This window comes from Lagopus leucura, unplaced genomic scaffold, assembly GCF_019238085.1.
Source record: "Lagopus leucura isolate 7727_CA_CO unplaced genomic scaffold, USGS_WTPT01 Super-Scaffold_810, whole genome shotgun sequence".
NCBI lineage: Eukaryota > Metazoa > Chordata > Aves > Galliformes > Phasianidae > Lagopus > Lagopus leucura.
In genome coordinates, this window is record NW_024962261.1 from 7850439 (window position 1) to 7864018 (window position 13580).

At 36.4% G+C, this 13580-nt stretch overlaps 1 protein-coding gene across 3 annotated transcripts in view; it reads right to left on the bottom strand.

Annotated features, from left to right (window-relative positions):
* TTC37 (tetratricopeptide repeat domain 37) overlaps nt 1-13580 on the bottom strand; it is a 45892-nt gene that overhangs the window by 25816 nt on the left and 6496 nt on the right. For all 3 annotated transcript variants that reach the window (XM_042866201.1, XM_042866203.1, XM_042866202.1), the window contains 14 exons: nt 12962-13060; nt 12758-12866; nt 10593-10733; nt 9935-10036; nt 7671-7804; nt 6944-7030; nt 6759-6862; nt 6538-6664; nt 5183-5362; nt 4262-4386; nt 3588-3841; nt 2035-2137; nt 1112-1288; nt 39-183 (listed from right to left, as the gene is read on the bottom strand). In XM_042866201.1, the coding sequence (XP_042722135.1) occupies nt 39-183; nt 1112-1288; nt 2035-2137; nt 3588-3841; nt 4262-4386; nt 5183-5362; nt 6538-6664; nt 6759-6862; nt 6944-7030; nt 7671-7804; nt 9935-10036; nt 10593-10733; nt 12758-12866; nt 12962-13060 (1887 nt within the window). The remainder of the gene's footprint in view (nt 1-38; nt 184-1111; nt 1289-2034; nt 2138-3587; nt 3842-4261; nt 4387-5182; nt 5363-6537; nt 6665-6758; nt 6863-6943; nt 7031-7670; nt 7805-9934; nt 10037-10592; nt 10734-12757; nt 12867-12961; nt 13061-13580) is intronic.

Below are 13580 nucleotides of genomic sequence, written 5' to 3' on the forward strand. Positions count from 1 at the left end.
GTAGATTTTAAAGAACACAACAGAATAACAGGCAATACCTGTAAAGACTTCTCTAGTAGTTCACTGATCTCATTTAGGTCCGTGCCTACTGCTGTGAGGTGCTCAGCTTGTCGATAATAATTTATTCCAAGATCACACCATATGTTAGGCAAAGGAATCAATTTTAAAGCTCTGCCATAACACCTACAGAAACATGAATCACAGAAGTATTATCCCAAGCCTTTCCACATGAAAGATGCTCAAAAGTGCTTAAAAACCCAAACCATCAAATATGCATAAATACAAACAAAACCAGGCAAGAATGGAAACCCAGTGACAACTGAATAACTTTCAGTTAGACAGTTATCTTTATAGAATCTATCTTGGTTTGCCTTATCCATCACTTATGAAATGATACACGTGTAATCAATCAAAGTGACCTCAGGTGCAACGTGAATGTTTTAATTATAACAAACATCAGCCATTTCTAAAGTTAATCAGACTTCCCTAGGAAGTACTTAACTACACACAATGGTTAAGATTTACTAAGCAGTAGCATTTTCAGCCCACCTTAACATACTAGCAGCACAGAAGGTGCTATGAGGAAACCACAAATATTTTTTATCATGAGATTCCAGGGCCAGGAAAAAGGAATTCCCTCTTCCAATATAATTTAGATCACATACGTGGGGCTCAAATTAATGGCAGTTTTATAAAACTAATTACAGTCACAAACAAAGCTTAGAGTTTTAACTTGGACATTAGTAGTCCTGAGAGAACTGGGTAACAACCACTGCAATCACTTAATTTGAAGTTGAATAAATGACTGAATAACAGGCACAATACAGCCACGCTCTGGAGGCAGAAGGAAGCACAGAAAATAGCAGGTGCTAGATGATGCACTGAGAGCCATTGTGGTAACCCAGGGAGCATTCTCTGAAATAAGCGGTGTAATTTAGAAGAATCATGAGAATTTGCTTTTTCTTTAGTCTTCACTAAATATTCATGTGTCAGAAGATCATCGTGTATTTTCTTTTCTAAAATTAACATAGTCTAGAATATTTGAGACTCTACAGCGTGTACAGATGTGTAGAAATACTTAACAGTAAGGAATAAATAAATAAATAATTACCTTCCACCCAGTCTCAGCAGCTCAGTTTTCTTCAGCATCTGTTTGCCTTCATTTTTACCCAGAAGCGACCCTAGAACTTGAACATTCACTTTGGCTGGTGAAATAACATGCACACTAGTACAGGTATCGCCAAGCAGTTTCCAAAGGGAAGATATGTCAGGTCGGTTCTTTGTTGCCCTGTAATTTAATAATTAAGAAAACCCACAAAACAACCATTCAGGCATCACAATACGTTTTTCAGAAAGTTTGCCACTCTGAAGAGTGGCACAAACTCAATTTAATTAATCAATGAGTTGTTTGGTACTTTTTTTTTTCTTTTTTTTTTTAAATCAGAATTCTTCCCACTCAACCTCTAGGTTTAAAATGTAAAAAATAAATCAGAAACTACATCAAAATATCCCAAGTTTGTGGGGACTAAGCATGTTCAGAAAAATCAGCCATTATATATCTACTAATTTTTGCCATTATATTACATAGCATGAGACACCTGCAGAAACCTAGTGGACTTTACTCTGTAACAGCAGTTACTCCAAGGTTTAATTTAGGCCACTAAAGCATTTTAATTGAAATGTAGAACAGTATGATTGATGGAAGGAAAGATCACTTTCTCAGCCACCATTTTTGATTGATATTTCCTCCCTTAAGTTCCATATATACACAATGACAACTAAAGAGAACGATAGGCAACTTCAGAAGTCTGAAAAAGTCAAAGGACTCTATTTTTTATATGGTAAAAATAATAGTAATTTTATAGTTACCATTTACTCAATCCAAAATGCATTGTTCAATGCATTTTCTCTAAACTTTTTCTTCTAAAACAGAGGCCTGATTCATTTTATTTAATTTAACTGAAAGTTTTCAAACACTTAACATTTATTTTTCTCCAAACCACAAGTCTGGTACATTAAATACTTAGTACTCACCTTGTAAAAAATTCAAGAGCCTGCTCTATGTAACCCACAGCCCTCATATCAAGGTACTTCTCAAGGGCTGATCTTGCCAGCATGAGATAGCATTCTCCAAGTCCTAAAAGTAAGACAAAGTTATCCTTTATGAAAAAAGATGCTTGCCTGACACTGCTTGCTAGAAGAGGTGGGGTGGTATAGGAGAAAGCCTGCTCAGTGTTCTGCTTTATTTCCTGCATGTACTAAGCCAAAGCACAAAAACCTACAAAAACTCTCCTGCTCGTAAGAGACACTTTGCTCTTACCTCTCCCTAATCAGCACGAACTGTAGCACAATCTGAATATTAAAGTACACCTACTTATATAAAGCATAGCACCAAAATTTGGTGTTTGTTTTCAGGAATTAACTAGAACACTCACTCACCTAGAAAGCTACTCTGCATTGGTTAGCCTTTGACAAATACAAGAACAGTATCAAAGCACACACAAAATACAAAACAGGACTATACCAAGGTAGGATGGGAATTTTTCTCTGAGGTGACTGAAACCAACATTACTTAATCCTATTTAAGCAAGAATTTACATTATGTAGAAATAAATTGAACTATCAAAAAGCCTTCACCCAATACTGTAATTTTTAGAATTCTGGAAAATTCAAGACAGGATTTGGTTTATACTCTTGCTGGTATTGGCTGTGACTCTGAGTGGCAATAAGTCATTGGATGTGAGTTCCATTGATTCTTAGTATTTTTTTCACAGTTCTGAAGCTGCCTTCATCATGCAATTGTACTCCTTATCTACACCAAGCCACCCATCTCTCTTTCTGGATTATGACACTGGAAGAAATGCAGCCTGTATGACTTTGATGCAATCATGCTTTGTAAGCCTCTTATCCTGCTCACATTAGGTAATTGTTTCAACCACACAAGTCCCAAGGTTATAAGCTCAAGTACAAGAAAGCTGCCATCTAAAAGCAGAACTCATTTTATTTCCAAAAGTTATACGTTAAAAACAGATACTGGAGCAGTGGTAGAATAAACTTAGTATTCAATAACACAAAACTGGAATGCATATAAAAGACACATTAAAGCAGATCAGTATAGTTAACTCTTTTATCTGCTATGATACTGTGCTTCCAACAACTAAGTTCACAAAACCTGATAAAGACATGGTCAAGGGCAGCAGAAAACGAGCACAGCCCACCCCCTTGACAAGGCTGACTGACTCCACTGCCTTTTTAGTCATCCATGGTGTGACTGCTCAGGTGAAACTGCAGCATTATTAGCTGGCTTCCTACATAAATTTTAAATTCCTCTGTCCTTATAGTTACACAGGAATAGTTACCTTTATAATTACTCCTTTGGATAGTGATATTAAGAGCTCCTCAAGTATTTGCAGGCTACTACATGCTGGCTTTCATGCAAGTGGATCACAGCATTCTGAACATCCAAAAATACTCTTTCATGTAGGCAGGCCTACCTATACCAGTTATCAAGAACCTCTCCATAAAACTGAAGTACTACAGAGTTAGAGAGAGAAAAAGATCTAAAATTGAAAATACAGACATATTACCTTTAAGTGCAGGTACATACTCTTCTGTCTTCTCTAAGATCTGCTGATAGGTAGCTATAGCATTTTCATATTTGCCTAGAATCTGCTCAACTGCTGCAGCTCTGTAAATGCTGTACACGTGGTCTGGGTTCAGCTCACTGGCCTTCCTGAAGGATTTTAGAGCTGCTGCATAGCTACCTCTGCTCACATAAGCCTCCCCTAGAGACTCCCAGCAGTTGGGATCCATTCGGTCAGCCCTGAGAGCTGCCTGCAAACTGCAGATATCAAGATTTAGATTTAAATTAAACGTGACATAAATTAACAAAAACAAATTATTTCTTTAAATTACATAATCTCAGCACACAAGCAGACAACTATACAGAACTTTTAGAAATGGCAAAACAGTGTTTAATTCTTCACAGAACAAATTAAACAAGCTTAGCTATTGAACCTATTTTTGGCTTTTATTCAGTGTTACAACCTCCTTGTTTACAAGAAGCCTCATTATCTGGCTTGTTAGCAGAGATCACTGCTATCATGAGAAGACTGCATTATGCTAACTTCAGAATCACTCAGATCCACTTCCCAGTTTAGTACTGGCTGCCTTGTGATCAGCTAACTTAATTTCAAAACCTTGGAAGATCAATTAGCAGGATTTATAGAAAATGGTTTAAACCAACCACTAGTTCTCTTACTCAGCCACTGCTTTTGACGGCTGACCAGTTCTGAGGTAGTAAAGTCCACGATGAAGCCAAGCCCATTTTGCTGCACCAGCATTTGCTTTTTCAGTTACTTCATTCAAGATGGATAGAGCAGTGTCCTAATAAAAAAAACAAAAATACCATGTAAATATACATTTGGATGCAAAGAACAAAATTATTAAGAAGAATATTCCAATTTCGGCACACCATTAAACTGTCTGATTTCTTGTTCTTGTAAAGAAGTAACATTACAGGAGCTTTTAAAAGTTGGCAAACTGAGTGGCAGAATACAGGAGGATATTATCACATCTTCTGTATGTCTTTGCAAAAAGACAGTAGATTCCTGCAGTTCTGCAGTGATAGATCTATTTTTTAACTAGAAAAGCACAAGTCTTTGTGGTGAGTCAGATACTTAATCTTATTCTGCAGATGTTCAAATGGAGTCTGTCAAAGTGTGAGCTACTTTCTTGCTAGTATCAGACTAAGAACTTCTTATACAGTGCTACATAAGAAATACTTTCTTAAAAACATTCTAATCACTTTATATGCTTTTTCCAAAAGGAACAAGGGGAGGATGGAAAAAAAAAAAAATAGCAGAAGTTAAATATGAGAAGTAAACTTACTTTCTCTACAAGTTTCTACTGAAAAAAAAAAAAAAACTTCCCCTCTGAACCACATGGGATGACTACAACGTTATACTTGCTTACCCCAGCACCCTCTCCAGGTAAGTTTAATTCAGAACTGAAGCATAAAATTGAAGCAAGTCCAGCTGTGAAAACTGCCAGGCAACGACAGAACATCCATTTTCAGATCTTACTCTCAAGTACCAAAGAAACCAGAGGTGATTCCTCAAAGATTATTAAGATTAATAGAAAAGCCAAATAACCATAACCCAGGGCCTTGAACGTGCAATACCGTGTCTCCAAGCTCCACACTTAAGTCTACAGCTGCTGCTCCAGATTCTTCATCAGTTCCATCCAGTTCAAAAGCCTTTTTATAGCAACCACGAGCTCTACTTTTGTCTCCAGCAACATCTCTGTAGTAGTTACCTAAATAACAAAAGACACTTCCCAAGTAGCTGTCCAACTTTGCAGCCTATAAGGAAATACAAACACAATATAAGAGTGCCTTTTGAAGGATCAAGAATGCGGATAGGTCCAGTGGTAACTACTTATACAGTCTCCATTTATTGACTTATTTCAGCTTCTTCTGTGCTATATCTAAGCATTCAATATTTCAAAGGCTACTTCAGCTTTAAATACTTGCAGAACCATCCACAAAGTTCATGACACAAAAGCATTTTGTATGGAAATAATAACCAGATAAATGCATTAGCAACGAACATTCCTTCACTTCACAATATCATCACTTTAAAATTCTACTCAAAATTCAACCATTACACTTACAGTCATACCTTACACCACAATTAACTCTTACATTTTCAAAGGTTTGAGTTAATTTTGTGTACATTTGACACACTTGTTTATATATGAGAAACAACACCCCCAAAGCAGCATATCAACAGCTCAGACAATTTTTTTTTAAAAAAGCTTACAAAAATTGTTAAGAGTATTTAAAATATTCATTTAAAATACACTGCATGCTATATACTGCTGCTACTGAAGTGGGAGCAGTGACACTTGCTATAAATGCATACAGTGAGTTTAAGAAGTTCAGATTCCTATTTTTGGGAGCAAAGCTTCTACGTTCCTCAAAATGACATCAGATTAAATCCCTTGGATCAGATTCTGATCTATACATGGAGAAATCCACATGCACTAAAAAATGCAATGGTTTGGAAAAGCATATAAACTACAGGGGCTTTGCAGGATTACATCTGTGGATACACACTGAAACTCTAAGAACACATTTTTTCCACCTCTTTGTTTCTTTGCATTTTGAATACTGCCCTCCGCATTTCAAGACATTTTGGAAGCTCTGTCTTGGAAGCTCTACACAATGCCCATCTAAAGTCCCAAATTTATAGCTCTCAGGACAGAGGATTGAGAGAATCAACAAATCACCACCTCATTTTCCTTCACAAAGATCTCAATAATTAGTTGAACAGGTGGCTAAAAAAAAAAAAGCTAGGAGATTTCAGTTAACTACAGCTCCCCATAGTGAATTTGTTCACAGCTGAAATTGGTTTACAGGCTCTGGAGACCTGTGAATGGTAACAAGCACAGTATTCAAGTCTCTCATTCCAGCTAGAGTACTTCATGCTTCCAATATAGAGAAATGTTGATTTAAATGAATAAAGAACCTTTTACCTTCAAGAAATGAGTGAGTGTTTTTCCTTTATCTTTTTTTGTCTCATCACTCATGAACCAATAAGTGAGCCCCAGATACTGATGATACTCAGCAATTTCAGCCCTTCTTTCAATAGCATTTTGAAAACTAAATAAAAAGAACAGAGATCAGATCAAACTTGAAAAGCATTGTATTTTATTCTCCCCTACAGCCTGCTACAGTGGAGAAAAAAAAGGTTTACCTTCTTTCTGCCTGCTCATATTTCTTCTGAGAATAATGGATGTAACCCTCAAGAGCATGGGCTTCAGCTACATCAGGATGCGACAACAGAAGCTCTTGCGAAATCTGCAAAATATGTCACTCTTTCCTGGTTATTTCTGTATGACATTAAGAGTTCTATTTAATAAAGGACCAAAAAGCACTAACCTTTGAAGCTTCATCAACTAAACCTTTGTTTAAATATGCTCGACCTTTGAAAGCTAAAAGCACAGGATCACTGCTTGCTCCCACAACCTAGAAAACCAAGTAATAGACACAAACAAGCTATTCTCACTACAAAAGCAAGGTGTCAGAAGCATGCAGTCTACATGAAGATAAAGATAAGAAAAACATTTCAAGAGAAGACCCTTGAGATTTCTACTGAAGAAGAGGCAGCAGATTGCGGAGAGCAAAGTCAAAGCTACTGAAGTCTGAACCGTGCAAAAGGTAGTATACATGGAACTGTGACACATAAAGAAAGGGAAAGGAGTTTCTGCTTGAAGCTATTCTACTCAGTCTTAAAGGTACGTCCTTATGTGAAATGATAAGTTAATTGAGGACATAGGGAGTATGATTGTAACGGTAATTCAAATTCAGGTGAACAGTAGCCTCAGAACTAGCAACAATCCCGCATTGCTAAGCAAGACCAGAATAGATCAAGAGTGACAGTTTTTAAAATTAGAATTGTGAGTTAAAAGCAGTTATAGAAAAGCCTAGAAAACAGGGGAGGGAAAGTGGCAAAGAGGTGAGTGTACTGATTACAGCATAGTTGGTAGGAGCTGTATAAATCACATAGAATGTAAAAAGGAGATGGGGAAAATACACAGCTTGAATTTTCAGGGCATAGAGATGAGAGTGCTTTTTTCCTTAAACTTCACTTGATCAGTGGAAATACCTGCTCGAGTGCATTAATGGCTTCTTCTGCAGCTCCAGCATCAGATATTTTGATCAAAACCTCTGCTTTCAACTGAAGGATAAGGTTCTTCCGCTGCAGAGTAGCACCATCAAGAGTTTGAAGATTCTTAAGTGCTGTTGATAAGACAAAAGTTCCATCAAACAAAAATAGGAAAGGAACTAATAAAGCTAATTTATAGACTGTTCTCTCTCATCTTGAAGAAACTATAAAATTTAACCATGGAAGTTCAAAAGTTCAGTGAATTTTAGAAAGGCCCCTCAGACACGTAAAAGAAACAGAATGTTTTCAGGATGCCAACCTCCTAAACAGAATGCTATGTTTTCCTGACCCATGCTCTGAAGAAGAAACAATGACTTTTCACTAACCAAGCTGTTCTGCACTTTAATGTTTAGTAATATTTTTTCCCCTCTATTAAAATAAAAGATTTAACTCTACATCTGCGCAAAAGTTAACTCCGTACTGTTGTATGCATTGTCCAATCATCTGTATAATCTCACCTCTGAGAATCTCTGTTGCTCGTCAGCATTCTCGAAAGACAAGCACTTTTCTCAATCGTTAACTCTGATTCCATATATGACAAATTTCTGTCCGATCTGATAAAGCCAGTCTATCCTTGCATCCTACACCTACCTGCCGATGTCTAAGAAAAGCATAAGCGGAGGACAAGAACATAGAACTACCTCCCCAGAACTCTTTCCCACTTTGGACATCCTTTGAACTCCAGGAAACTTTCTGCAACAACAGTGCACAAAACCTACAAAGCCCTAACTTTCACCTTGAATTAAGTAACAAAACCTCCTTTGCTTCTAGTGCCAGCCTTTTGCTTCATTTCACGTTAACTAGATCTTGTGTAGAAGAAAATAATTGATCTTTATTTTCCACATTGTTTCATGATTTCAAAACCATCTTTTCTTTCAGAGAGTGGGCAGATACCAAAGCTGCACACGGAATTCACCATGCTGCTCTAGTTCTTTATACAGCTGCATGCTAGTGCCCTGTTTCACTAACCATTCCCTCAATGACATCTGTGATACTGAAGCTCTCTGTAAAGCATTGGAGGGCAGAGACACAGTCTTACTTTTTCCAAAAAATAAAAAAATAAAAAAAAAAATGAAGACTTCTCTGCTCTTGTAGGGCAGCTTCTTGAGAACATCTCTTCCCACAGCTGCATGATTTAGCATTTATAAACTTTGGATTTTATTAGTTACTCTCACACCTAGTTAGTTACTCTGGTAATCTCTTCTTAGAGCTTTTTGGTCTGCTCTGAAGCATGGCAAACTTGAAAATCATAATGGACTAGAACAGAGGACAAACAAAAGAGGTCCCAGTGAAAATATCGGGAATACTTCCTTCCAACATGACAACTCATCATTATTATTATGTTGTGATCTAGCTTTTAAGCGACTTGAAACAACAACTATGAACTGTAAAATATATATATGTCTTGATGCTAGCACTCTGACTTCCAAGTAGTAAGATCTCTTACAACACTACCTCATCCATACACTGCTAGCTCCTTCAAAGAGTTCCAAAACACATTTTATAGGAGCAAAGCTGTCCGTTTCCCAGAATTATGTATCTACACTGATTCTTTAGCTCTCTTCCAGTTTTTGACTAACTTGATCATTAAACATACCAGACTTGTCTTTGGTTTCTCAGATCTAGCTTAGATCTCTTTCTGTAAGTTAATACTTATACCAAACACCTGTACACATTTGGATGCTAAGATGGTTTAAACAAGTGATCAAATAACACTTAGTACTTCAGTAATTTCATTTTTATATTCCCTGCTCAATTCCTACATCAAGATCTTATAGTTCTTCAAACAGTCATTTTTCCTTTTATATTTTATACCAATTCCTGTCAGTATTATAATCACAAATTCTTTGATGACTCCTCTGAAAAAAAAGGAACCTGAAGTATGCATTTCCCCAAGCTCTTCCAATTAAAAACAGATGGGAAAAGAATTGCCTGCACTTCATTCTTTCTGCAATACCTTTCCTGACCTCTTTTGACCTACTGTGTTCTGTTTTCACATTTTCTCTGCACAACTTTACAGCCTTCATTTGTTCTCCTTAACAATTACTTTACCATTTGAAGAGAAGCAAGGGAACACCAGCACAAGCAGCAAGACTGCAAAATGCAAAGGACAACAGCTACTGCTCACTCAGGCCTCCCACGTAAAGGCCACACTGACTGGTCTATGGAAAGAACTTTATCCCTGTCAGTTAACAGACAGTTACCTTGATTGCAGGACAGGACAGCATCCCTGTATTTGTGAACTTTCATCTGCGCCTCTGCCAAGTAATGCCATGCTCCTGCACACTGGCTAACCTTCTGCAAACCTAGTAAAAGAGGAGAAAGGCATTGAGCAAAAGTTGCTTAGCACTGCAAAGATTCTGCAGCTGGCAGATGCTGTTTTGCCCTATAATGCCATAAAAAATACTATAATTAAACAATTAGTATTAGACAGTTAACTTTTCCTGAGTATTTGCTCTAAGCATCTTAGAGTCAGAGGCCTCCAAACTATAAGGCAAAGACTAATAAGGTTGTAAATGTCTGTCAGGCTTTATTTAGTTGTTATTGGTACATTTGCTTCTTCATCCAAGCAAAGTCCAAGAACAGACATACTAAAAATTTAAAGTGTACCATACAGAAAGCAATACACAGCTGACTATAACAGAAATGATTGTCTTCAGAGATGTTATACTTAAATATATATTTAGAAAATATATCTCAGCCTTCTATTAGACAAAGCATTCCGTTTTCTTTTAAGAGCTAGCTGTTCTTTTTGCTACTTGCACAACGGCAAAGTAATACACAAATATAAGATTCCCAGAGAGAATGTTCAGTGTAAACTAGCTGCTGTTTGAGTACCCATACCTCACATTACTCATTTACCTTCAGTAAGACTCTTAATAGCCTCTTTGTATTTCTTTTCTTGGAGGCATTTTATACCAAAACCAATGATGCCTGGACCACTACTTGAGTCCATCTCCAGAAGCTTAGAAAAATACTGCAAGGCCTCTTCTGACAAAGTACCTAGTTTAAGGGAAGGAAAAAAAAAAAAAAAAAAAAAAAAAAAAAGCATTTTCTTGAGATGCAGATTTAAAAAAATGCAACAATCTACTCTAAATTACCTACATAAACATATATACTTATATGACACCTTTGAGCTCAAGACAATGAGTTTATTAAACAATTTTTTTCCAGAGATACTCTAATACTTATAAGCTCTAAAAGTAAATACATAAAAAACCAAGAAATCATTAAAATACCCATTCTAATTTTTTTTTTTAATATGCTAAATTACACACGCTAAATTGCTCCAAGTATACTTTCCTAAGAGAAAGCCACTCTTTCGTATGCCTTCCATCTAAACCTATGTCACTGTTCATTCATCAAAATCTGCCACAAAGAAATGAGAATAACTTTCTTTCAAAGGAGGCCTCATTTAATTACAAATTTCTTGTGATGAGCTTGCTGAAACAGTCTTGCTGTGAAATCATGAAATGTGATGTCCAAGCACAACATTTTATTGATGACACTAATCTGTAGGTTTTTCATCTCTTTCTTAAAGAAACTGCTGTGACTTACAGCAACATTTTTTAAATGATTTCTTTTTTAAAGTATGGACCCACTTGACAAAAGTAGCTTTTGATCTCCATTTGATAAAGAGGAGTAATAGAGTTACAAGCCCACAAATTTGGGACTTAAAGTACTGTGTTAGAATGACACAGATATAATGATAAAATGATTTTCCTCCTTGTTTAACCAAACATATTTTGATGTGGCTAATGTCAACTTCTGATTCTGTAAAGACTCAAACAAAGGAGTAAATTTTGTAGTTACTTTTGAAAATGCTAAGAAAATGGTTAATGGTGAACAACACTGTATTAGCAACTACTGATTGTAACAACTATGTTTCCAGATCCCTGCAATACTAAACATACCACTGTATATTTTCTCCTCAGCAATCATTCTTTCCTACCTTGAACAAACACCTAGACAGATCTGTTTATTTTCTATTTACCAAACTTTCTGGCTAACAATTTTACAAATCCTTATTTCCAGTCAGGAGAGACTTTCTTTGCCAAGAATATCCTAAACACAGCCATTGCTCAACCTCAGTTAATTTCTCCATTCTCTCTTCTAAACTCCATAAACTAAGAAATCACAGACACTACTAAATGCAAAGCTTAAATAATTTATCTGCAGAAACTGTTATTGAATTTTATAAGGCATTCTATATTCATTATTTGGTATGATGCCAGTCTTGATCTGTTTTTTTTTTTTCCTCTCTTCTAGTTTGTTTCTTTTGCTAATTTATAGTCACCACTCAGCTACAGTATCAAGAAATCATAAACATTATCTGGTTTTGGATGGGGTAGAGTTAATTTCCCTCACAGTAACTGGTGTGACACCATGTTTTGGATTTAGGATGGAAGTAATGTTAACAGCACATCAATGTTCTAGCTGCTGCTGAGCAGTACTTACACAAGGCAAGGGCTTTTCAGCTTCTCAGACTGCCCTGCCAGTGCAAAGGCTAGAGGTACAAAAGGAGCTGGGAGGGAAACTGACCCAAACTGGCTAAAGCAATATCCCATCCCATATGGCACCATATGGAACAGCAGAACAGGGAGGAGCTGTCAGTAGGCTGTTGCTGCTCAGGGACTGGCCAGGCATTGGTGGACTGGAGCTGAGAAACCACGTTGTGCAGCACTTGTTTGGCTATAACAGTAATAATAAATATTTTCTCTTTTTTTTTTTTTTTTTTTAAATGTTCTGTTAAGCTGTCTTCAACAAAACACATGCGTTTATTTTTTCTGATTTCCTTTCCATCTCACTTGCAGGGCAGTGAGCAAATGGCTGTATGGTGCTGAGCTGCATGCCATGTTAAATCACAACAGCAGACAACCAAACAGATGGGTAAAACATAATGTAGAAATAAAGTGTGCTTTTATTTAGGCGTGTAAGGTAAAAACTTGTTAAAAAAATTGTCACAAAATCAACCACAAAAAGAAATATTTTCAGTCTTGCACAATACCTACACCCATCCTTCTCACCTGATTGAATGAAGTACAAGCAAAGTACTTCTAAAGGATAACTCAAAGTCGGATATAAAGCCATCATATCATCACAAGCTTTTTCCAATTTAGTTGCTTCATGAGGAAACTTGAAAGAAAAAAACAAAACAGTTATTTCTACAAATTATCAGATGGTGGATGTCACATGTAGTCACTGAAGAAGACAGATAAACATAACCTTACTTTTGACAAGCACTGAATAAAGTCTTTGTAAAGATTTCGATGATCTTCACTGGGGACAGTGTCAGCAGAGTTCAGTGCCTCTTCATATCCACTCAAAAGCTGAAATAAGAAATAATTAAAAATGCAATGACTCTGAGAAAATGTTATAAGTGCTAAACATTTTTTTTTTACCTTTTCTAACTAGGACCATGAACAGAGAAAAAAGAAAGCAAGTTCCTTATCCCAAAATAATACTCATAAAGGACTCAACACTAATTCTGTAGAGCAAGATGAAACAATACTATATGTTGTCTAACACATGAACAAAGACAACAAAATCTATGGGAACAGACTCTTCCTAGTACCTAGTCCCAGTACAAAGAGGACTTGGTACAATAAAATCTAGATTAATAGCTGTTAACTGTCAGCCCCAGCTCTGAAAAAAAAATCTAGTCTTTTATTTCTGGACTCTTTACATACACATAAATAAATGCATATAAATACATGATTGTATGGGAATATAGGGGAAAACGTAGGCACTACTAAATGCAAGCTACCAAAGAAGCATGCTTCAGCAAAACATTGCCCACATCTTCTCATACAATACAGTAAATTGTAGATTTGCAGATGAAATATCATT